The 26,816-nt window shown below is 44.4% G+C and overlaps 1 protein-coding gene across 5 annotated transcripts in view; it reads right to left on the reverse strand.

Annotated features, from left to right (window-relative positions):
- ppargc1a (peroxisome proliferator-activated receptor gamma, coactivator 1 alpha) overlaps window positions 1-20,906 on the reverse strand; it is a 39,139-nt gene extending 18,233 nt beyond the window's left edge. For 3 of the 5 annotated variants that reach the window (XM_072687799.1, XM_072687797.1, XM_072687803.1), the window contains exons 1-3: window positions 20,676-20,906; window positions 17,042-17,221; window positions 349-543 (exon numbers count right to left, since the gene is read on the reverse strand). In XM_072687799.1, coding sequence (XP_072543900.1) covers window positions 349-543; window positions 17,042-17,221; window positions 20,676-20,723 — 423 coding nt within the window. In that variant the 5' untranslated portion in view covers window positions 20,724-20,906. The remainder of the gene's footprint in view (window positions 1-348; window positions 544-17,041; window positions 17,222-20,675) is intronic. The other 2 variants (XM_072687800.1, XM_072687798.1) reach the window with 1 other exon arrangement.
- Between the last annotated feature and the right edge of the window lie 5,910 nt (window positions 20,907-26,816).

Consider the following 26,816-nt stretch of genomic DNA (forward strand, 5'->3'; position numbering starts at 1 on the left):
TTTCTGGAGTAATGTACAATGCAATTAACACCTCAAGAACACTGATCCACTTCGATTTGCTCTTTCATCTGTGCTGTATGGCTTAGTTCTGCCCACAGACGCCGTGCTGGGCCTGCCAGAGCTGCCGCCTGCAGAGCCTGTGCCCGTTTTTGGTCACAGGCCCGCAGCATCTCCTTATCTGGTGCATGCGAGGGCCAGGCAGGCAGAGCGAGGGAAACGAGGGAAAATGTGGCACAGAGAGAGGCCCGAGCGAGAGCGAGAGACAGAAAGAGAGGGGCTGGACATGGTTCATGGCAGCAGGGGATTGGGGGCATGCAAAAGCAGAGGGAGAGAGGGAGAGAGCCTTACCAGGGAGGGCTCCTCGGGCTCTGGGGTGCGTGGCGAGCCGTCAGGGGTGGAGGGACAGCTCTGATCACTGGCGTTGGTCACGTCCCCATCTGCCAGGGCCTCGAACGAAGGCAATCCGTCCTCGTCCACCGGGATACTGTCCAGGGTTTCTGTGAGCACTGCCAGCAAGTTGGCCTCATTTTCCTCATCTATCTTCTTAGGAGGTGGAAAAGGAAAGGGCGAGAGAAAGAACAGTGGGAGAAAATAGGACAGTTTAGTTTGGAGAAGTCGATTTCTGTCTGTCTCTATGTTGGCACAAGCACTGGAGAGTGGGGTGTTGCTCTGTTGTTAATAGAATATGGAGGGGTGGGGGGGTTCTGCAGTGCTGTATGGGAAAAAAGTGTGCGCAGAAATTTCTTTCAACTACAAATTGCCTTAGCCACATGAGTCAGTGCTGTCAGTCATACATTAAGCATGCGGCTTACTGGACCAAAATAATATCTCCCCTAAGAAACCCATTAACTGGGCTGACACACAGCAACTACCCAGGGAAAGAGAAGGAAAAGGGAGGGGGAACAATGGATGAGAAGTTGAGTTACTCCAGTCTCCAACTTCGTTCTCTGCAGAAGGGAGGCAACCGGCTTGACTACAAGATGTTGCAAACACTTCAGAGATAAGGGATAATTATCATCCGCTAATGCTAAATGGATGTGATATTTTTAAAGCAGCGCTAGAAAGCTGACAATACAGGCAGTGGGGGGAGAAAAACCAAACCAGCCGTTAGCCTATTTACCTACGAAACAACAAATCAGGGTTGCTGAGACCTTCTCCTTGTCAAGTGGTCATGGTAACATGGGAGGGGCAGCGTCTGAGGAACAGCAACAGGGGAGGAGGGGTTGTGACAGGCACTGGAAGTTCCACTGCCAAAAACCCACGGGACTTAGCAACCACGGAAGATAAACACCCAAACTGCTGTGGGTCATGGCACATGCAGCCCAACAAGAACAAATCCTTTTATGCACACCACAGGATTAGTATCGCTTGCCGATAGCATTCGAGCGCAATCATTGTGGCTGCAGGCAAAGAGTCCTCTTTAGATAGGGGTGTTGCGCTGCTTAGCCTCCAGTCCCATGTGCAACAATCACCCCGTTTGATCCTCTTTCTATTCATAGTTTCCCATGATTACATGCCAGCATGGCCCTATCCTCGTAGGAGCAGCTTTTGAGAAATCAAAACAGAGGCCATTCTTCTTATCTCTTCCTACTTAAAGGACCCTGGTAACTGATAGCGCTGATTTGAGGAACCGCTGACATGAAGAAAATAAGAAGAAAAAACAAACAAAGCTACACTGAGATGGTTCTAAGGACACTCCCACATTCATTTTGGGAGATCTTTCAGGATACTCAATTAATGAAAATGATAACACAAGAAATTTAAGAGATAATCAGACACCCACTGGGGCCTGTGAGCTCTGGTGGTGGGCCTAAAACTGCTAGAAGTAAATTGTTGCAAATTAACTGCAAGCACACTGTTTAATTGTTGGTAAATGGATGTCTATCTTCTCCCTGTGCCCCAGCAGCTTTTCAATACCTCATTGCAGCACTTTAATATATAATACCTGAACGCCTGCAGCTAATATACACTTAAGCCTTCTCTTTATTATAGAAATCACCCCTCAGCAAGCTAATTATAACCCAGATCATTCTGTATTACTTTAAATGTTGCTATAATGATTTATCATTTTATTGGTTTCTACTTCAGGTTTGGTTCCAAACCTTCCTAGACTGGTATGGATTGATCTTATCCAGCCAAGCTCAAAAAGAGATGATACACTCATGGTATAGTCCTAAGTAACTTCTTAATAGGAATAGAAATGTCTGCATCTCCAGCTTCCATGACAAAAGCCAAGCTTATTAATCATTCAGTATCATTTCAAATGTTGCTAATGTTTGACCATTTCTTTACTTTCTGCTTCAAGTTTGGTTCAATTCTTGCCATACTGGTATGGATTGAGGGATTGATCGCATCCAACCAAGCTATAACAGAGATGATAGCACCAGAAATTTCTGCATCTCCAGCTTCCATGACAAAAACAGGCTACCGCCACTTTGCCCACAAACTGCACTTTGTGCTCTCAAGTCACTTTCCTGGTGAAAATATCCTTAACGATAGCATGACACCAAAGTTAGAACGGCTTAAAGCATAGTGTGCATTTCTAGGGCTCTTGGAGGACACATGGCCTTTGATTGCACAGCAGTCATACCAGAAATTGCATTCCGTCTTTCACCACTCCGTTACCACTACCAATAGTGCACAATCCAAAAGCCCCATTCAAGCTGGTGTAACTGACACTCAAAGTGAAACAGAGAAGCAGAAGCCAGTGCCAAGACAAATGCTGAAGGTAAGATTTGCCAAAAATCATGTGCAATCTCTGACAGGCACGTATGCCTCCACTGATTGCCCACAGCAAGTGGTTCAGGGCTGTGCAGGCAGAAAAAGTAAAATAAAAATAAATAAATGTTAAAAAATGAAAAAAAAAAAATAGCTAAGGCCTCCTATCGTGTTTAATGAGCCCGACAGTATTAAAGAGATCTTAACAATCGTAGGCTAATTGTGGGATCACAATATATTAACCTGCTTCAATTCTAAAGGGTGCCATTCACGGCTGTTTTACTCCAAATGCTTCAATTAGCCATAAAAGACTCTGGCAAGCACTGAGCGCCTTCCCTCCATCTCCACCTTTATTCCCCTCCCCTTTACCCCCCCCCCCCCTCCCTCAGAGGCGAGGCAGCGCTCACGAGTCGTTCATTATCAGGTGAGCCCTTTTGTTATCAGACAGGCTGTCTTTGAAATCGTCCTTGCTTCAACTCTTTTATTGAGTTCCACCGAGCCATTGTGTTCCCAAGATACAATTCATGCCCACTGATAACAGGCAATGCTTTTTTTTACGCTCCTAAATACACTTTTGCACTCCAAGGCAAATAGAGAACATTTTTTAGCAAGCACTAATTGTTATAGCAAGCCACCCTGAAAACGTCCCCCAAGGAAAGGTAGAAAAGATGGGGTTTCGTGTGTGTATGTTCGTGGCCTTGAGGAAAAAACATTCTAAAGGTAATAAAATAAAAGTGCTGAGAGTTTTACAACCTACAGCTTAGCGTCATAGAAGACACTAAAGGACCTCGCTTGATTGGACGTTCTCAAAAAGATCCATCTTATCTCAAATAAGCTTTATCTCTCTTTCTCCCTCTCTCTTTCCCAACACTACCATCCACTCACTCAGAATAAAATCATGTTCAATGAATTAGTCTGCAGCTTGCTTGCGGTTAGCCACAGCTTTGACCATTTAATTGCAGTGCATTTCTTTTTTTCATTCTTTTTTTTTGTGGCCCTCTCACAAATATCAAAGGCCGCAGATGAGGTTAACTAAGTTGCCAGACCCCCTAATCACAACACGAGCAGAAACATGTGTGCGTGCGTATATGTGCGCAGGCGACTGAGGCCCAGTGTCTGGGGCACGTGGAGAAAAGCGCAATAGATCTGATAAACAAATAATGTCAGTCTGTGTTATTAGTCTGCCCCCTGATTTCACAGCAAATTAATCAAAGTCACTCAAAGCAATATGTGAACTGTGCTCACACACAACGGCTGGCCGCACCAACATCACTTAGGCAGGGGTTGGCAAGGGACGGGGAGACAGAGACAGAGCTGCTAGATTAAGAGAGAAAATAGCAAGAGAATTTGATATTAAAGGACTCTCAGGCCAAATTGAGAAAAATCCGAAAAGTGCAACTTTCAGCTGTCGCACAATACTGTGAAAGCACACCGCTGAACGTGTCCAGAACATACATTAAAGAGCAAATCCCTGTAATTTGACATGATCCATCATATTGTAATGTCGCCCAGATAATGTCACAGCGCATAGAAAAACGGCCCAGCGTTCATCTGTCAACCGCAAAAATAGGATTCGGCCAGTGGAAGGACTAGCACTATTTCAAACCTCATTTCCTCTGCAAATGATCCTGCAAGCCAGTCACTGATGCATGCTAGCTCCAGAGGCAATGATCACAGCACGTCAGGCTACCACATGGATTAACTTTTCATACCGCTCAGCAACGTTACAAGCCACCCCCGCCCGGCCCTGCTCTAACTGGACACGAAGTCTAAGGCTCTTCTCATTCAGATTGAAAACACCCAGCCAAAAAGGCACAGCATGGAGGAGATCCTCTCATCCTAATGGACTCGGAAGCAAGAAAGGGCACAGCGGTGCGCACTGGAGTAATTCTCGCCAGTCAAATGTATTGATGGGCAGCACGATTGCTTATTGGACCACTCCATTAGTGTCAATAGTGCTTTTTAAAAAAGGCACGGTTAAGTGGAGCCAGGGGTGTCAAATCGCAGACTCTCCACCTGGTCCTTCTCAATGGGAATGACACAATTGAGTGGTATCATGATACTCTGAACACCAGAAGAGAGCAGAAAACCTGATTTCTACTGTGTCGCCTTATTGATGTAAGAAACACTCTAAAATCTCTATCAATTTGGTCTGTTCTTCATGAAATGTTCACACTGTGTAAAAGGCAGCTGACATTTCCAAACTGTAAAAATGTAAAGCACTAACTGGAGAAAAACATACAGACTGGTACAGACTGGTATGTGTGTGTAGACAGACAGAGAACACCTTCAGGCCTCAAAGGGGGCCACAGTCCTCAACCCACCTTCTGTGACGACAACTAGAAATCTCCAATGAGCAGAAAATGCTCCATGGAGAGAACCGTTCGTACGCACACAGTAACCTCCCATCTCCAGAGATGAACAGAGACAGAACAAAAAAAAAAGAAAAGAAAAGAAAAGAGTAACAAAGCAACCATGATTTAAAAGCCCACAGTAACACAAAGAGAGTGGAAAAAGAGAAGACAAATAACACGAAGAAAGAAAAGCAATGAGCATCTTAAGCCTCTGTGAGCCAGTAATGTTTTTCAGATGCCGCACAACAGCAGATGGTCAAGGGGCCGCTTCTAATGCTGTGTAATGTTTGGATACTCAGACATATTGCTGCTTGGCCTTGTTTCTTGTTTTAAGATCGTGCCACTGCAGAGCTGCTAGATCACTCTTATGTTCCTCAAGAAAAGCATCTTGCTGGTATGCTTTAATGGGTGAAGGAAAAAAGAGTGCCGTCAAAAGAAATGTGATAAAGACATGCCTTTTTAAAAGATGACAAAGTGGCCTGTAGCACACACAGTAATGCTGATTTTGGTTGTGCTCACTGTTTAAATAATTCTATTAGGTCATATTATCTAGAGAGTGAATCTCTGTTCTGAAAACCAGTGATATTTTCAGGGAAAAATGTCCAATAGCTCCTTATTTAAAGTATTTGCCACATAGCAGAGTGTACAATACCATCAATCCACATGGGAGGGCATGGTTTCTGGCTCCAACACTCCTGTAACATTTCAAGCAAGACTTTTGACACTTCACTCACCTACCACTCACCAAATAATTTTCTCCATATGTATATATATGTACAGGATACAGTTTAAAGTGATGTTATTTGTTTTTAACCCCACCATATATTGTCAGTTTAGTTACACCATCAACCTTACAGCATCCTCTGAGAACCTCGCAGAACCAACTTGCTGGTTGCTCCTTGGGCTCGTTTGAAAGGTGACTGTGTGTTTGCGGTTTATGCTTCGAGACTATGGAACGTGAGGTTTGAGGTTTGTAAGACATTCCATTAGTATCGAGTTGCTGTACTGAGGCTGCACTGGTCCCAAAATGATTAATGCGTTATATCATTGGAAAGTAATGTGATATTGAAGTGCATCAATATTGACCAGCTTTAGAAGACATCGGCAAAAACATCGGCTGAAAGTAGCCAATGGAAAGACAAAATGTGCTGCTGCTAGTCACTGGATAGCTGTTACAAAGGGAGGGCAGGCAGTGTTCACTTTATCCTGCTAAACGGGTGATGTCACATTTCATTCCGAAGCACGGGGTGAGAAACTCTTGCAACAGAGAGAGAGATTGCTGGCGGGTGGAGAAAGGGGGGGGGGGGTATTGGTGGGCAAAGAGTGTGTGTCTTGGGGCAAAGGTACAAAAGCACTGGTCTTTGACTGAAATCACAGGTATAACTGGCACTTATGGCCTAATGTGTATAGGGTATTTCATGTGTTATCGCTTGTTGTTCTACATGTATGTATACAACTTGTTTGTGTTTGTGTGTGTGTCGTGTGTCCTCTCTCGTTAAGAACGCTTCGTTACCCTCCGGATCCCCCTCTGACCTTTCGGCTGCTGGCAGGCTCATCAGCGGCACTGAAGCGGGACGGCATGTCATTTATCACTGGAACCAGCAGGAAGGGCATGCCATCAGAACCAGCAAAGCCAAGGAGGCCAAAGGAGCCAGCTCCGCTTAAGTGTGTACGGGTGCGGGAGAATGTGAGTGTGTGTGTGTGTGCAAGAGAGAGAGAGCCTGTGTGCGTGAGTGTGAGCACACGTGTCTAAGTGTGTGCTGAGTGGGAGAGGTTACATCCCCAATATCAAAAATTTATGGTAATTGAAACCGCCAAATCTTTGTGGAAATGCAGTCAATTTGATTCAGCAGCAAAAAGGTCATGCTATTCAATTTACACTCAATGCTGAGTACAGTAGCCAGCAAAACACCTGAAAGCAAATGATCTTATCAGAGTCCGCTATTGCACCCTCACCCCAATGCATAAAAGCTATTTGCTGATTACTAAATAAATGCATTATCTTTTACCTTGACTTCCACTGTGCTCGCTCGCTCTCTCTCACTCTCGCACGCTTACTCACTTTCTCTCACATTGGCCCTGAGGTGTTGTTGAGGAAAGCTTTGTCAGACCTTGACTTTGTTAGGGGATTATTCCTGTTTCATACATACTCTTCTAAGGGTATGACTTTAGACTACAGTGTATGTTGGTGTGAAATGCAGGGAGACTTTTCTGGGGAAACACAGCTCAGGTGCACACATGCAGGGAAAATCGTGCACGGGAATGGAAACTTCAGGGTCCTCAATGGTAAAAATAACCCATTTTTGAAGTGTACAGATATGCTATCTGCTATCATTAACAATGACTAGAACTGCAGTGTGACAGAGCAGCTCAAGCATTTTATTTCTTTCCACAAAAACCTTGTATCTCCATTTTTCTATAATGTGAATCTGGCAGTTTTTTTTTTTTTTTACATCGGACCAATAGAAATGCTCCAAAATGACTTGGAATAATGGACTTCCGTTTTTTCTTTGGGTAACTATGACTACAATTGGGGTTTTCTACCAAATGATTGCTCTAAAGGCCACCCATCACTCCACTTCTCCGAATAATACAGCTTTTAATCCAGACATTTAGCCTAAAAAAAAAAAACTAAGCCAAAAGTGACGCTGTGCTGACATTCCAAATGCTGCATCCTTCCCATACTCACCAAAAGGACCATGGTTTTAAATCGCTGTTGCATAAATCTAGGGAGAAACAGTGTTCCTGGAATCTGGAAATCCAAACTCCCCGACACCAGAGGGCTGAACTATTAAATAATCCAGGAACTGTCCGCGCTGAGGCGCTCTCCTTCTCCCTCTCCCTCTTTCTGAAGTGAGGTGAGCCAGACACCCAAGGCTTATTGGCTCAGCGTTTCCGGCCAGGTTAGAGAGAGACAGGCCCCGAAAGGCTCTTAGAAGAGATTACCCACCCGAGCTAAAAATAGCCCACTCTAGCTTGCCTCTACTACTCACAACGTAGCGAATGCTAATGCTCCAGTACAGTGCTCAAGAACTACAAAGCCTTCTGGAAACTGTGTGCATGCGCACGCGTGTGTATGTGTGTGTAGGCCTACCCATGACTGGGGATGGGGAAGTTGTATGGTATGTAGCCGGGATAGACTATGTAGCCTGTACAAAATTCCTAAATGCAGAGTGTGATTAAGCCATTGCAGCCATGCGGACGCTAAATCCTTGTGTGTCCCTCGGGTTGTATTTACATGTTTGTTTATCCACACTGAGCTCTTCAAGCTGTTTACTGTCAGTTTTACCATGAAGCTTTTTTGCAGTCTCTCAGAATGTTTAACCCTTTAAATTACAGGTCTGATTCAGTTTTTAACCTTAAAACAACACTATGTAGCATTTGTATCCTAAAATAGCAGCTTCAAAATCGTGTTGCCTCATTGACGTGTAAAAGGAAGAACAGCATCTTTGTCACTCTGGGTCCAGAACGCTGCTGCAGCACTATGCAACTTTGGTAAAGCTCTGGTCACCTCCGACCAGCTACCGCCCCTTTTTGAACTGCTGCTAAAGCAGAATTGCTAGATAACCAACACGTTTGTGGAAAATCACAGCTGCCCACCTACTACGGATACAACAGCTAACAGACTCCTGTGCCGACCAGCATCACACTGGGAGTGATGTGAGTAGCAAATGCCATCAACCCACCCCTGAAAGAGAGCAAGGCCAATTGTGCTCTCTCAGACTCTGGATGATGATGGTAAGCAGCAGTTGTTCATTCTAATGAAAAAAAACAAAACAAAAACAGTTACAAGGTTTTGATGTGAGAGTGACCATATGCAAGGCATGCAAGAGCGAGAGCGAGGCCTTCACAGGTTAAGAGGTTAAGGACAGTGGTTAAGAAGCAGCAGTTTCATTCGCCCCATTATAATGTGATTTAAATAAAGCCCTATGTCATGGAAGGCCCCCATTTGTGAGGTGGCCTTGCTGGTAACACAGTGTCACACATGTGACCCCACTGCAGTGCTTTGGTCCTGACCTCAAATACTGGGCCGGTCAGCTGATATGTACGCCACTCAGCTCGGCTGGCATAGTACAGTGTGTCCCTGCGCCATGACCGCCGAAAGCTTTTTATAAGCAGACGAAACTTTAGACATGCCGGGATGGCTGAGGTAACACCGCTGCGCTCACACACATTCACACGGACTCGCAGACATGCACACACACACACACATATGCAAAACAAGCTGTATTAAATAGAACGCTTGTGGTAATCCACACTGGTGACTTGAAAGCAATAGATAGATATTAGTATGCACATGTAAGTGTTAGTAAACACAGCTGGATCACAAGCATGATGCTTGATGGGTTATCTTTTATCAAACAGTGACGAATGGCGAAAATGGAGATACAAGGTTGTTGTCTGACGGCAATAATATGTGTAATATGATTCCCCAAAATCAGAACCCCCCCCCCCCTTCCTTCCCTCAGGGCTGCACACACATGTAGGTATCTGTCACCTTTTCTCTCCAAATGCCCCCCCCCCCTCCCTCTCCAGGGGTGTGTATGGGGTAAAGGGGTGTAAAATGGGCTCTGAGATGAGTGTCTAGTGGGTGAGAACAGGGCTCAGCTGGGGCTGTTAACAAATCTAAGTCTAAAGTCAAGCTTTGGCTTCACTCCCTGTCACCAGTTCTGCATTCTGTACCACAGTTTAAATTACATACAGCACAATCCGATCTGAAACAGCAGGGCTGGAGCCAATGCAGGCATATTTTAAGGAATCGCACGCAGATATATTTAGCCCGATTCACTGCTAGTCTACTTTCGAAGGCTATTTTTACCCCATCAGACTCTATTTGCACCCCTGTTGCAAAGGTACCATAAACAGTACAGCACATTTTCAGAAGTTAGCAAGTCGTTTGAATCTTCACAGGATGGAAGTGTTCTAAAGTGCACTGTGAAATTTAATATCTGCAGTGCTGGTGCTCTGCGACTGCTGTTAAGCTAGCAACCTTTAGTCAAAACACGCTTAAACTAGCCGCACGTAAAATGTGAATGCGCTGCTGTTACATACTTTGCAGTAAAAGTACCGGTGCGATCAAGGCTCCTCGCTGGTGGAGGACTGCCTCCCACACTATCATTGGAACAGATCAACCAATGGAAAGGTCCCTAAATGACTTCTACATTCACCTTCATTGATAGTCAAGAAGGCCTTTCCTGGTGTTACTCCCTTTGTATTGGGCAATGTAACTAGATAATTTGTATTAAGTATTAAGAAAACACACAAACTGGACTGGGCCTCAGTATATGGAGTACAAATGAGAAATAGCTCTGTGACTAGAGATGATGAGGAGACAAGGGAAAAGAGGGAAATATGGATAGAAAAACGTATAGAGAAGGAGGGAGGGAGAGGGAGGGAGAGGGAGGGAGGGGTGGAAGTGTGGAGAGCTGGGCAACAACCATAAGATGTTAACTTGCTCTTTTCCAAACATGCCCTGCAGGGACAATTTTCCAACTGCAAGTGATGCTTCGTCCTCTCTCTCCCTCCTCCTTCCCTCCCTCCCTCCCTCCTCTCCTCCTCTCCTCCTCATGCACTCTTGCTACTGTGAGTGAATATATTCCCCTGCTGAAAGTCCAGCTTCCCCTCTCTCCACCCGGTCAGCTAGCCTTGGAGACACCAGAGCAGAGAGGACAAGGCTGAAGTGTCCGGTCTGATGGCAACACACTGAAAGAATGGACAAAAATGGCTAAAGGCCTGTATGAGAGTCCACCATTAATTTCTCACTTGCATAAATATGTCTCATATTTACTGCATATTCTCACTATCATATCTAACCCTTCCTTTTTACCTGCAATTTTACTTTTAATACCATTTAAAAATGCTCTTCACATTGGCTTAACGGTTTATGATGATTGGACCCTCAGAAATGGCCCACAAATAAGTAAACATAACATTTTGAAGAGTACTCATTTTTTTTGCAACTGCGATAATATGGTGCCTTTAGCTTCACACCAACTGACATCAACAATACCCAATGGCTCAATTTGATTAAAGGCATCTAAAATGTAAATATGAACTTCATCAAACGCTCTCCTTCACAGACTAGAACTAGCTACCAAAGAGATCTCTCACATTATCTCCCAAAACAGTGCGCTTAAATTACAGAAATGCCTTTAAAGCAAACGGCAGGATCAAAGCAGACCTGCCGGCAACAGATCCTCAGCGGTGAGATGACACAGCACAGTAAACAACAGATGAAAACAACCAACAGTCGCTACAGACGCTGTTAAACGACAGCAAAGTCTACAGCCGTTTCACCATTGTTAGCAGTGTTTCAGAGTTGGCTGACACTGAGCCACTTACAAATGCATGTGCTTCGAGAAGGAGAGCAGAGACGCAATCCTCTGTGTGTGTGAGTGAGTGTGCATGTGTGTGTGTGTGTGTGTGTGTGTGTGTGTGTGTGTGTTTCATAAGTGTTCACTTGAGGAAATCATATTATACAGCACAATATGATAATGTGCTCGGCCCAGCTGAACTGCTGCAGCTCAAGTAGTGGTGTGCCTTCAAATGTCAGCATAAATTTGCAAATTAAACATGCGAAGCCATCAGCAGTCACTGTTAACGTGTGCATATGTGTGTGTGTTAGAGAGAGTGTGTGTGTGTGTGTGTGTGCATTCTGAGGTATGCTTGTTGACTTTGGAATGCAGCAAAGGCAAGGTGTAATCAATCACCCTCTCCTTCTATTGTTTGATGTATGACTGGGCAGATGTGTCCATGTGATAGATAAATGAATTAGCAGACATGCAGAAAGCAAAGCAGCTACAGTCTGAGGGACATCTGGGTGTCTGTGTGCCATCTGATGTTCTGTGGGGCTCTTCTACCTCAGATGTTAATGCTCACAAAAACACATACCTTAAACCTTACGTAATACTCCAGCACTTTCTACTGGGTTCCTATAGGACACTAAATTATACTTTATAGTATAATGTAGTGTCCTATAGTATATTATTACTTATCCAGAGTGACATACATTGGAATCGTGCTACACATGTAGGCCAATGTAGAATTAGGAGTTTTGCCCTGTTATTGGTGTAGTGTGATGTGGCTGACCCGGGGGGAATCCAACCCCAGGCTGCCATGGGAAGGGCAGTGTTGTTATCCACTATCCTACACCACTAATCTGGGGTACTACACACATCCCTCATTTCACTTTACAGCATTTGGCTGAACACTCTCATCCAGAGCAACATAAAAAAGTCTTGTCCAACCACTACACTACGTACAAAAACCTTGTATCTCCATTTTTGCTGTTTTTTTTTTACTTTTTGACATAATTTGAATCTGGTTGGTCTTTACATTGTATCCAATTGCCATGATAAATGGACCAATAGAAATGACTTGTCCTTCTCCTGTAAAGTTACCATTTTGGAGATACAAGGTTCTTGCGGAACATTGCCAGTATATTATAGTTGTAGTATCCTGTAATAAACAATAAAACCTGTGACAATCCAAATTTTCTATAATGTTCAAACCTTATAGACAAAGCCTACAGATGTATCCCTAATTTTGATAGTATTACCAAAAGGCAGTTCTGGAAAAGTACATGAAGGTTATAGAGATGTGAACTGATTGTAGATTCTTTACAAATATAATTTATGTGCTTTCTTACTGTATTCCCACGGTTATTTCTTATAAGAAACGTGCACTCAATCAGTCTCGCCACACACATTTACACGCAAACAGTCCCCTTGGCAGAAGCACCCCACGAACAGCTGAGTGATAGGTCAATGTGTGGTCAAAGTCTTGATCAGTCAACACCAGCCACACTCAGGCACCTCGCAAAAGTAGGTGGCGCCTTTTGCCTTTTTACATTGCGACCAAGTCAGGATTGCATGTGCTCGCTGGCAGCACACTCATGCTTTTAAACGGCAGTAACTCCTCATTGGATGATCTAATACAGTAGGGCAGTCGCTGGGCAGTTATTTTGACTAGGTGTCAAGTGCCCTCAAAATAAAAGGCCGCTGTGATCTCTCTCGAGGCCAGCAACTGTATCATTCCACACACGGTACATAGAGAACACAATTTAGCTTTGGATACAGTGGCAGGGACCATCATCAAGAGTCAGCATGCCAGACCTCAATGACAGAGTACAAGTATAGCGTACATGTGTACAAGTATATTGGGAAGGAGATAGCTCCTCCAAAAGACTATGCCAGAAGACTGCTCTGCCCTAATCTGAATTTCATGACCACTTTTTAAGACAGACAGCATGTTCTGGTTACAGTACGTCAGTTTGAAACCCAGCTGGGCAATAATTGGTGGCATATTTTATTTAGTGATATTTAAATGAGTGAATAAATCTGTGAGAAATCTTCTCACAGTTGCTGGAAGCATGGTTTATAACCCAGTCCTTTCTAGCAAGCAAAGATTTTGCAGATTTGTCCTTCGGGATTGGTAACTGATAGAAACACTGGTGTCCCACGCTCACGTCAAAGCTACTCTTCAAACAGGCCTGATGTCAACAATTTCACCACCCCTCAGTTAATCATAAATCTAGCAGCCTGTTGAACCATAAATTCTTCCATTTCTGTGAAATTTTGCTACTTAGTTACCATTCTTTTACACATTACCTACCTGGTTTTGCTCTTTGCTCAAACTAACACTTCTAGAATAGAGAGTGCTGTGAGTGTGGAAGTGAGTGTCTTGAATTAAAATCATGATGATGATGCTAGAGTGAAACACAAGATTGCTAAAACACTGCAGCTTCTCACTCTCAGTACTGCCCAGTTTATATTAATGCTATCATTAACACATTTACAGATATTAACAACCTTTATACGTTTTAAAATTCAGAGATAATACACATATCTATTTCAGAGAGATGTTTTCGCTTGTGTTAAAAAAATCACATTACAGAAGATAGCTCATAGATCAATAACAACAGTACATATAAATACAGTAAAAAACAATGAATAAGAAAGTAGTTGAAATCATGTGAGCTAGACTGGAGGACTAAGCTTGGACACCCCCAGTCAGTGCCAGGTGTTGGGTGATAACTCTAAATAATACTTGACTTCCATGAGGAGAGCTTTGGAAATGTTTTAATGAACACAGTGAGGTAAAGCCGCTATTGTCTGTAAGTTATTAGTGATTATTAGTTAAAATAAAGAAACACTTACTGCCCAAATAGGAGCTTTTTTTATTCTAATTGCCATTTGCCTAAAGCCTAAAGAGAGAGAGAGAGGGAAAGAAGGGAAAGGACCTTGTCTTTAAGTGCCATGACTTTTGCAAATTTGCTAGAGAGTTGTTCTAACCCCTCTCCTGTCCAGTCCAAGGAGAGAGCTGGTCAGTGACAGTACAGCCCTGCTGGCCAGCACCGTGGGGCATAGGAAGTTCCCCCACCTCCACTGCATTTTAGCCCTAGAGATGGGCCTGATAAGTAGGGACTGAACTGGCACTGAAGGGCATTAGCTGTCACGTCACACACAGTCAGCAGGCAGCGCTGCCCTACTGGCTCCTATCTCTCTCACTCATCTGCCTCCTAGCCAGCCCCACACGGCCCTGCAATAATGGGACATGATGTAAAAATGTCACAAAAGAGCAAGACATGAAATAAATGACTTCACTGAATCTGATTCATTAAAAAGGCCTTAAGCGGGATGCGGTGAAGGGGGGGGATTTGTGTCGTGTAAGAGTATGTGTCGTAGAAAGAGAGTATGGGAGAGAGTGTGAGCATGAGAGAGAGAGAGAGACAGAGAAAGTGTGTGATGTTCCTGAGTGTGTGTGAGATCAGAAGACTAGACAGGCCACCTATTAACTACACTGCAGTCATGCGGGTTAAGAAAACATTGCCAGGGGTTTGAATGGGAGCAAGGGGAGGAGATGAAAACGTTCTGCCAACTCGCTTTACACAAGAGCTGGCCATTTATTAACCTGTCTTCACATCGCTGCTGAGCGCTGTAGTGACCCACACAGGACAGCAACGGCAGTGCACTGGAAACAAACAGGCATAAGTGTGGGTATTTATTAATGCCTCACACTGCTGCTGCAGGGCCTAGTCATCGCCCCCGGCCAATATCAGGGCCACGGGCATACATCAGTTGCTAAAAGCTACAAAATGTATAAAAGTGTTCCAGTCAGTGTGCACTTTCAAACGTCTATTCCACAACAAACTGGAAATATGTCATATTCCCATTTAAACTGTGTGGCCGTTTCGACAACCATATATAGAACACTGTTTAAATCTACACTCTTAAAAATATAGGCGGCAATAAGGGTTCTTTGTACCAATTCCATGGAAGAACCACTTTTTATTAGGTTCTTTTAAAGACCTAAAGGAGACATGAAACACTGTGTAGAACCATTTTTAATATCTAAAAGATATATATATTAAACTTTTATTGTATTAAAATGACTTCTTCCTTGCCCTGTATTTTGCATCCTTCAAAATAAAAGTCTGAAAACATAAATGGGTCATTTTGAGTTTCATCACAAAACCAATGATTTAAAAACAGGCTGGGTTTCCAGTCTATCGTCCATATAGAGACTGTATTGACTAGGAAGTGAATGGTATGTTTTTGTAAATGCTTTTATTTTGAAAAGTGAGGAAACTTCAGGAAGTGCCTCATTACATAATAATATATTTCATTCATAAAGAAAAATGGACAAAAAACAGATAGAATTTACCAGAAAAATAAACCAAATCCATTAAGTTTGTGATACGAAACATGATAGTAACGTTTCCCCATGAACACACACACACACAGCAGTGCTATCACATCAGGTCATAGCCCCTCCATGACCCCCATGACACTGATACTTACTGTGTTCAAGACACAACACACACACACACACACACAGGTATTTTTATCCTGCCCTCTTTCCCCTTCCTCTTGCCACAGGAACCATTGGCCCCCACAGAGTGACTGTAATACACCACAGAGTAACTGTACAGTCCCCAGGGCCCCCCCGGCACACAGCCCTGTACACACGCTCACAAACAAGCACCAGCGAGCCTGAGCAAAAACAGTCACTGCTCTTTTTACCAAGCCCTTGCCTTCACTGACGAAGAGCAAAGCCATGTTATCGCCACCCCCCCCTCCCCCCCTCTATCTCCACAGATAAGAGCGTAATGAACTAGCCAGTTAGGCCAGGCCTCGGCCGTGTCGTTTCATCTGCCACATTTCTTCTCCTCTGGACTTTGCTTTCTGTGTGAGTGATGGAATACGCTACACAGTAACAAGTGTAAAGCTTTAACCCCCTCCTCCTCTTTCGGCAACATGACAGCACTGAAATGGGCCAGGCTCGTTTAGAAGCTGACACGCTTGATTTACTGCTGGACCAAGATGAGATTTCCAACTGCGGCATAGAAGAACACAGAGCTACTCCACGGCCTCAAAATAAACTATAGTATGTGTGGCATTAACGAGGGTGGTAACGTGTGGGTCACTTGAGGTAGCAAGCCATGGTCGCTTCCAATCCACAATCAGCAGCAATACGGCTGAACCACTACTTTGTGAGTTCGACAAGCGGCCTCTCCTGTGTGTGTGCAATTTAAGCACTGATAAGCCACCAATTGACAACGCAAAGCTAATGTAGTAGACAAAGGTTGTTGGCTTATCACAATATCAGTATCTTATGAATTAGTCAGTACGGCGTACTCTCCTTTGTACTTTCCGGTGGATGCCGAAAACCCATTCTTTGCAGTTTATCAAATATTAACTATCAGACCTTTCAAGGAATTCAACATTCACTGTACGTTCCATTATCTGTAATCACTGAAAACTAGGGTGTGAAAATCCAATAGTCTGGCACATTATGCTCTTGAGACTCTTGGTGACAAACTCCTCTGAGATCAGGTTCCACTGTTCACTATAATATCCCAGTCTTCACTATAACACATTAATGAGATAAAGCCATCCAATATCCTCTTGCACCTATTGAGTCAAAAACACAATGGACATGAGCTAGCAAAAGAGGGCCCTCCTTACCTCAAACAGGTTGGATGATTCGTTGCCATACTGGCTGGAAATGATTTCTGATTGGTCGCTGTACCACTTGAGTCCACCCAGAAAGCTATCCGCATCCAGGTCGCTGACATCCAGCTCTGAGAGGTCCAGTTCGGGCAAGTCAGGGCACAGGGGCTGGTCTTCCCCAACCAAGGCAGCACACTGCATAAAAAAAAATGAAGAGAATAAACATCAGCCATTCATCTTCAGTGAACTGCCAAAGTGATGTTAATAGTGCTTCCTAAGAACAAGGAACCAGCCAAGGAACCAGCCCCATTCATTCTACAGGATCTGAGGTGTGGGTCCACATGATATACACCCACATCCACATCAGACATCTCATGTAGAAGCATGGTACATGCAACTGGTATAGAACTCACTCATCTATTTAACAAGCACAGTACATGTGTCAAAAGATGAATAGCCATTGTGGAGCCTCTGTGGAATTGAAGACTGTATGAGTGCAGGATTTAAGAGATATACTTAAGCACAACAACTATTTTATTGCCATGTTTATGTATTTTGAACCACCAATTGCCCATTTATTTTGAGTACAGATTTCATGGTGAATTGGCCAACGGAAATGGTCCAAAATACAATGGGATTAAAATCTCTTTGCATTAACCTCCTTTCTAGAAGAAGGTTTTTAAAAAGTTGAAGATCCAGGGTTTTCTTCCCGACAATGACGACAGATAGAGGGACAGATGCTGTGATCATCACTGCAGCAGTCGATGGTCTCAGAAAAAGATCTCACCAATTCTTCCATTCAGTGGCTTAATGTTAAAAGCTCAATAAGCCGTAACGCCTTTCCAGCACTTTACAAGTGTACGGATAACACACTGCACTGCATCTTTTTTTCTTGTCAGAGAAAGACATTTCTGCTGTGCAGCACTGCCTATTAATATTTTGACTGTTCACCGGCTGCCTCACTATGCAACAGCGCGACAGCTGCAGCGTGGCTCCTCGAACACAAATTATAGGCTTCATCGAACTGCTAACACTGGGATCAACACACTTAAAACTCGCCAACCTTCAATTCTATCTGAGGCTTTAGAACACTACAGGCCTACACACTGGCTGATGTTGTCTCTGTAAACAAGTTCCTGGGACGATTTTGCCAAGCTGTACTGTACTGTTTTTTCGGCATCCAGCACAGTTATATTAAGACCAGACACTGGAGTGTTTGGCCAGACTGTGAAAGATGTGTCATTATGTAATCCACCATCCTGTTACCAATGTGCAAGTAATCAGAGGGGAAGATCATGCTCTAGAACATCGGTTTCCAACACTAGTCCTAGAAGACCCTCCTGCCCTTCACGGATTAGTGTTTATCCTGCTCCCAACACACCTGATCCAGCTAACCAGCTAATTAACAAGCCCTTCCCAAGGTGAAGGTAGTGTATTAGAGTAGGGGACCGCTCAAAAGTGCAGGGCAGGGCGTCCTCCAAGACCAGGGCCAGGAACTACTTCTGTAGAAGACCGTGTCTGAACCCTATTTGAACCTTTCACAGGAGGTAAATCATACAGTAGCTACATGAGCTACCCAGTGGAGAAGGCTGTGGGCAGGTTCCAGTCAAAGTGCTTGCGTTGCATCCATAATGTGTTCACCTTTGCACTCTCGCACTGCGTACCCTTTCGGGTTTTAATTATGAGTGTGTGACTATGCTTACACATCGCTTTCCTACACAAACATTTCCTCCATCCCTCTGCTTTCTTCCAGTGATCTGAGCTATTTGTGCAAGCTTAGCTCAAAAAGCTCTGGACATGTTTTGTGTGTGTGTGTGTGTGGTCATGTTTTTAGCACTATATGGGGACTAAGTGCCCCCAAGTTGAGAAGAAAAGATGGGCATAACATAGATGTGGGAGATACTCAGCCATGACTTCTTCTTTGGCTTCTTATGCAAAAATACAGCTTTTTATTCTGATCATCATTTTCTGAGCTAAAAGAGTCAAATGAATGCCCTTAGGTTTGTGAAGCCCTGATGGACCAGGTGTCTACAGAACAGCATACAGCTACAGGAGCACAGAAGATGAACATAATGGGAATAACCCACGAAGACAGTAATACGAGCCGAGCGTGTATTTTGTGTGTATGTGTGAGAGAGAGAGAGAGAGAGAGAGAGAGAGAGAGAGAGATGGTTGAGTTTAGGGGGCGGGGCTGCTTCGCACCCACGAGGCGCACGAGCATGACGCCAGAGTTCGACTGAGGGCGCGTGGCCAGAAGACCCAAACACACGCACACACACTCATACACGCGCACGCGCGCGCACCATCAGCGAGACCCACTTCGGCAGCACCGGCCCCGAGTGTGTGAGAGAGCGCAGCCTTGATTTACCACACACACTTTCAGCTTCCACGCGCGCGCCGCCAGCTCACTTTACAACGCGGAAGATCAAAAGATAGACACACACACACACACACACACTGTCTTTCAGTGTCTATAGCGACTTCCCCAGGTGATATAAGAGAGAGAGAGAGAGATAGAGAGAGAGAGAGAGAGAGAGAGAGAGAGAGCGCACTGCTGCATTTGTGCGCTTTACTGGAAAGCAGCCGGGAAGACACTGGTGAACTGAAGTAATGTGCGACAAACAGGCTAAACATCGAGGGCAAAAACTCGATATCCAACGTCAGACTCGAGCTCATCTCCAGCATGAATAATTGACATGTTACACACTGCTCTGGTGGGCTTCATTTACCGCTCCAGCGAATACAGCCAGAGAAAATAAACACACCAGCCACCGCGGCTCCTCTACAGACTGTCAGACAGACAGACAGACAGACAGACAGACAGATATCTGTGTGGATAGCTGTCTCTCAGCAGCGGACTAACTCCCCTGAGCGCGTTCACGGTGTGTGTGTGTGTGTGTGTGTGTGTGTGTAATCTCCTCATTTCACTCCGGTCCTCCGTATTAAACACATTAAACAGCTGCAGCACGACGGTCTGAACCGCTCCTCCGCTCTCCGTTCAGCCTCGCCTGCGTTACTTTCCTCCATCCACAGCGCTGCTGGTACAATCCCGTCAGCTGGACGGACACAAACCCCTCTCTCACACACGCTCTCTCTCTTCTTCCGAAAGCGCTCAGCAGCGCGCTCACACTCGCGCTAGTATCTTGCGTGCACCTCTCATCCCTCCGGGCTCCGTTTAAAACGGCTCAAATCCGCGAGAACAGGAGAAGTTGCCGTGGACAGCACCTGGAGCCGACACATATCAGAGGTGCCGGGGGTACCTGTGTGTGTGTGTGAGTGAGTGAGTGTGTGTACGGTACGGATAGCCTACACACACACACACACACACACACACACACACAGACCGCCCCCCCACCCCGGTTCACCTGCTGCACCCCAAGCACAGGCTATCACCACATTACAAAAAGGGGGAAAAAACAAAAACATGCCAGACACCTACCAAAAAGCGCAGTTTCTCTCAAAAAGAAAATAAAAAACGACTCGTTTGTGTATTCCCGTGCATTCATTCCGAGGCTCCGGTTACCGGATAAACAGCCGGTGCGCTCAAAACGCAAAGTGCATTCAGAAGCAGCCAGCGTCCAACCTTTGAAAATAACACAGCCCAGCTCCGGTGCTCAGCCCAGTCGTTAAGTTTGCCGTTATTTCTCACCTCTAGTTCTCTCCACACCGCGTCCTGGTTGCACCTGTCCCACGCCATCCAGCCACTGAATGACGGTTGCGAGAGAAAAACGTGTGTCTTAAAAAAAAAAAATCAAAAACAAAAAAGGGGCGAAAAATCAAAATCAAAAGGATGACGACAAAGATCCGAGCGGTTCCACCTTGCTCTCATGCAGGGAAGTGCCCCTCACTGCGAGCGAGAGAGCGAGGGCGACCTGTCTTACAACTGCTCTCCATCACATGACAGAGCTATTAAAAGTAGGCAGGCGAGTGACTCCCCTCTCGCCGCTACTCGCCGGGAACGTCACGGAGACGAGGCGGGGCCTTCGCGTAGTAAAAACCTTCCCGTGCTCTTTTTTCCTCCGTTTCCCACCCGTTTACCGACAAACCACGCCCATCGGCTGCGTGGATTGGCTGAGAACACTCCGCCTCCGCGCTGCGATTGGCTAGTCGCTCCAACTCCCAGACAGTCCACCGTTCTCGAACGCTGCAAATCAAGCAGGAAGGATCAGCCAATCCTAGCGCGGGAGGGCGGGGCTTGTCTGAAAACGGGCGGAAGAAGAAAACGGAGCGCTACCCCCTCCTGCTAGAGCCCTAAACGACAGGTTCTGCTCAGAGGCTTTAACGCGACTGCTTTCCTCTCAGCTTACAGAGAGGAATTGGAGGGGAAGTGAGGAAAAACAGCCGGCCAATGTGCTTTAAGGCTCCGGTCAGCTGTCATTGGTTTCGTTTGAAATGAGTAAAGTTCAGAAGGAGGCAGGTTAATGGCTTTAGCGAGCGGAGTTTTTCTGCTCGCTGGTCACAACACGCCACTCCACCGCTGTGTCGGCGACTGTTGGCGGTTTAGGGTTGGTCTGAGCGCCGCTGCTCTGACAGCGTGTATTTTGCGTATCAGAGCAGTGGCGTGGATTTTCTCTTCGCTTTTCCTGCGAACTGCTTTCACTCGCAGTGTAATTAATTGCTATATTGGTGCTGCTTAAGAAAAGCGTTTAATCCTTAATTACTTTAGCTCTGCGAAGTAAACAGTTGCCGAAGGGGCCGCGTTATTAAGCAAATCTAAAAAAAAAATCTTTATCGCAGATCTCCGAACACGCGAAGAAAATATTTATTTATTTATTACTTTTTTATTTTTTGCTTTAAATTTTTTTTTTTTTGTCTTTTTCACGGACCATGTCCATATATGTTCACTAACACTGTGTTTCCGAGGTGTTTCTCCTTCCTAATAGCCCCCCATGGGAGATGCGCATCTGTTCAATGAGCGCCGGTGTCTCTCTTTACTGAGGGAAAACTGTCCCTTATGCGCCTGCCTCACCTCATATCGCTGTAATGTGACCCCCCTGCAGCCCACAGAGCGACCATGTGAACACAGGCTCTGCTCATCCAGCCCTGCTCGCTCCATGTGAAGCGCACGCTGCTCTCCTGGATGCCGCTTGGATTCAACCAGCAAAAACGGGAATGGAAAATTCTCCCATTAGTTAGATTAGTTATACCCGTTCTCCACGGCCTCTCTCTCTCTCTCTCTCTCTCTCTCTCTCTGTCATGCCTTAAGAAGCAGCAGGTGACAAGGTGTACAGTGTCAACACTTCATGTGTACGAAACAGTACCAAAAGAGAGCAATAACAACGGCTCTGTAGACAGTCAAAACAAAGCACAGGGCAGAGCAGTGGCGGACGGCAGCCACGGCATGAGGTGTAGCGTGCTAGCTGAACGTTTAAAGGGGAAGTCCACTGATTTCTCTAAATGTATACCCGATTAAAGGTTAACACGTTAATGCAGTATTCCTGAGTGCTTTTGGTGTAAAATGCACAATTCTAGAGAAACCTAGCGAGAAAGAACTGTTTCCTGTGGAGGGGATTGGAACTGGATGTCTATTGCATCTAAAAGCTGCATCACGTGGTTATTACAGGTTCAGGGTTTACAAAAGTTTCCTTTTAAGATTTAAAAAAAAAAAAAAAAAAAAAAAAACATTTATGGCAGAGATGTAGACTCACACCGCAGCACTGTAATAGCCCTCACCATTTTACCATTATCAACCACAAATACACTATTTGTCCAAATGTTTGTGGACACCCCTTCTAATGAATGCATTCACTTACTTTAAGTTGCTGACACAGATGTGCAAATGCACGCACGCTGCTTGTCTTGTCCCTGTGGAGAAGGACTGCTAATAGAATAGGACTCTCTGGGGCAGATACATGTGAACCAGATGCTTGACGTGTACAGTACACAGTTGCAGAGGGGCCATGTTATTCTGCAAATCCCAAAAAATATATTACAGATCTCTGAACATTATACTATTTTATTTATTTATTTATTTATTTATTTATTTATTTATTTATTTAATTAATTCCAATGTATGTTTGTAAATTGTTTATATATTTTATTATTGGCTTTTTTAAATGGCATGTTTCCAAGGTTTCTCCTTTTCTAACAGCCCCCCATGGGTTGGGATGAACATCCGTCCAATGAGGGTTCTCAAACATAAATCTATTGGCACCGAGCCTAATGCCATGTGTGGGCTAGAGGGGTATAACGCCCCCCAGCATTAAGCTGTGGAGCAGTGAAAATGTGTTTTTTTGGAATGATGGCTACCTGAGTCAGTAAGATTCTCTACCTCAAACCACTCTTTGAATGACTTTGCTCTCTCCATTTTTCCCTTTACAAATCAGCTGAAATCTCCTTCTCCTGTTGTTTTTTGTTGTTCCAAATGGGAAATAAAACTTGATCTCCTTTCAATCCATTTTTAAAATGGACATTTTAGATGGACAGACGATCCTGTATGAACTGTCATGCCTTTGCACACAGTTCTATCTGTGGAGCAATGGCACTATAATTCTGAATCTCATGACATTCTAGTAGAATATAATACATTAGGGGATATAGTGTACCCCAAGGCTTTTAACTCTGTACATCAAATGCTCCGGTGCTGAGCCAAATTCATACACAAGACTGTAAATGGGGTGGATTTTAAAATATACAAAAAATCAATCTGAGTCATTTGCTCTATAAACAAATTGCACATGTCCCTATCTCCTGCATGATGGAGTAGACACAACATCGGTGTAAAAGGAATGGATCTGAAAGCCACCAATGGTGAGATTGCAGACTGGAGCAGAAGGGATGGAAATGGATGGCCGCATACTGCACGGTAGAGGCATGTGACACACACACTTATACACACATACAGACACACACACACACACACACACACACACACACAAGCAAGCAAACCTTATCTGATTGTACTCGTCATGCCAATTAAGAAAACGCAGGCTAAAAATAGAGTTGTCTCTGTTGTGATTTTCTTTCAAATGGCTTTTGATTAGGTTTGCCTTTTTCCTGCTGTCAGATAAAGTCTCCAAGATGGGTAGGTAGGCTGATCTAGACACAGTCAGTCTACAGGCAAATCAGCATGTTGGCACATTGCTGGTGCTCCGTAAAAACATGGATAAGTACTGTACATCAACTTCACAATAGGCTGTTGATACAGATGTCAAAAGAGACATACTTAAGTAACAACAAAAATCAGCTCAACACCATCGCAAGATTCTCCAGTCTGGGAGAAATTCAGTGCCTTATAAATCACACGAAATACAGCAAATTAAGAACAAAACTATGATAAGATCTCAATGGGAGACAGGCATATATATGTATATTCATATACAGCTGTAGATATATATATATATATATGGATCTGTGTATTTGCATGCTGGGAGCACACCTTGTGTTTTACTGGATAGTAAAGATAGTGTATATATAATTATTTTCAGATAGGGCTACTTGCCCACAGAAATGCACTGATAAGCCATGCCTACTGAAGGCTTGGAGACACCAGCCCAGTAAAACATTTATTAACGTGGGCTTGGAGGCAGATTTGGGGCAAAGCCCGGGGAGCTTACCTTGCAGTTTGAAGGCATCTGTGCTCATGTTTGCTAAGCTGACTCTTTTCTTTTGTGGGATGTATTCCACCATTTGTGGCAGGGGGGAAACCATGTCTCTGAGAAAGAGGGAAAGACTGTGGCTGCAAGTCTTTCAGTGTGGTTTCTTCTCAAACCAAGCGGAAGGGGTGCGTTTTCAGACATATCTGCAAGTCTGGTATAGCGGTTATAGCAGTGTAAACAAGAGAGGGTGAGCAAATGCTTTGCACACTCTGGAACAGATGCCAATTATTCATGGGTTATGATTATCCATGCATTGAGGCAAAGCTTTAATAATCAGCCTGGTATCCATGTTGTTATTCTTTGGCATTGTATCATGGTGCATGTTACTGCTGGCAGCATGCGAGGATCATGCTGGAACTGTGGCATGCCAATCCAAGTAAATTATATAGCTAACATATTGCATGTCCTTTAGTGTGGGTCTGCTGCCGCAGCATGCTTCCGATGAAATTCAACACAGGCAGATATTGGAAATGGGAGAGCAATACACAGGCATTCAAGATATGAAGAAATCATGTCATGCCTTAATCCATACAGTGAACAGCCTAATTAAAACCTCCACGAATACTTAACCTAGCATGCAGAGCGGCATGTAATACGTCCAACCCCGGCATCTCGGAAGCTTTTCCCCACTCTTAGAGAAGCTAACACTCAACAACAACAAAAAACAAAAGGGAAAATAGATGAAAGCTACTTTTAAAAAAGTAATGAGAGGCACCCAAATGTACTTCACATGAAATGCATTTCCACCTCAAAAACGCAGGATACCATCTTAAGCCTACAAATAAAGCTAAGGATAATTACAGCAAATGAAAGCCCCACACTTCTGAAAGGAAGTCATCTTCGGAGAAGAATGAAAGAAAGCCATTCAGCCCCACTCTAGCAGAACAATAGGCTTCCTATTGACGAAAGTCAGCCATTTCACAGAGGGTTTGGAGTGTGGCTGATTGCCACCTTGGAGAGTCCAGTGTGTATTACTGCGGTGAATGCCATAGCTGGGCTGGGGCATACTAGCCAGGGCTCAACTATGAAATTGGAAATAACAATGGTGTGAAACAGCAGTGTGTCAACAACGGGAGATGACTCTGGAGAGGAGTGTGGACTTGGTGGGGAAGCCCTGTGTTATTTCGTAGCAAGGCCTTACGATGCAGGAGCCTCCCTCCCTCCCAGCGTGAAAATATCATGTAAAAAAAAAAAAGAGTAGGCCTCGGATTCACGCTGCAGCAATGCATGAAAAAAAGCTTGCCCATCTGCAGCTGTTATTAAGGTGAGTTAGGACCACCACGCAGTCATGAAAGATGCATGAAGAACAACGCGAATCTGGCAGGCAAACAAGCACTGGCAGACTTTACGAGGCTGGAATGACATATGCGTGTAAAAGCTGGAGGACGCTAGTCCACGACTTGGGGACAAAGAAGTAAACTGTACTCATAAAAATAAAGGAGATAGAAAGGTTTTTATGAAGCGATACTATGGAAGAACCACATGTGGTTCTCCAAATAACCTTTAAGTGGAGGGTTCTTTAAAGAACCCTTTCTGAGAATGAGAAGTGTGCATGTGAAACGTCAATTCTTCAGAAATCTCTGTGAGAATCAGGGAAAAGTGGTTCTTCCATGGTATTAAATAAAAGCCTGAAAGGTTACCAATAGGTGGTTCCTAAGGTATCCATTTCTGAACAATTCTGAAAAAGTGAGACCTTATATATAAAATATTAAAGAAACTCTAATATGAAGGCGTTATACTAATTATAGGCTTGCCCCGGAGTCCTACAACCAAGCCAAGAACCGCGGAGGAACCTTTACTTAAAAAAGCATACAGAAAAGTCCTCAGTCCTTCTGGAGGGTAAAGACTTCAACTGACTGAGGCTGCGAGACCAAAACATCCAAATGCGTTAACTGCGTTGGACTGAGGGACGTGGAAAGCGTATTAGCAGCTGCTTTTATGAGGCACTGGTATGATTAGAACTAGAACTCCCTTTGTGTGAGAAGATGAGTTTGCCTCTCTTGCTCCCTCAGCAGTGTGTTCATGCCAGAGAAGAATTAGGTCAGTATTTGAACGGTGTACGCTAGCTGCAATTCTATGTTAAAATCATATCATGAGGTGGTGTGGGGGAAGGGCAAGGTGGAACCTTCAGAAAGCGATATCAGAAGGCTGCGCACTGCCCATGACCGGCCTAATTATTTTTAAGAAAGCGT

Source organism: Salminus brasiliensis, chromosome 9 (assembly GCF_030463535.1).
Source record: "Salminus brasiliensis chromosome 9, fSalBra1.hap2, whole genome shotgun sequence".
Classification (NCBI taxonomy): Eukaryota; Metazoa; Chordata; class Actinopteri; order Characiformes; family Bryconidae; genus Salminus; species Salminus brasiliensis.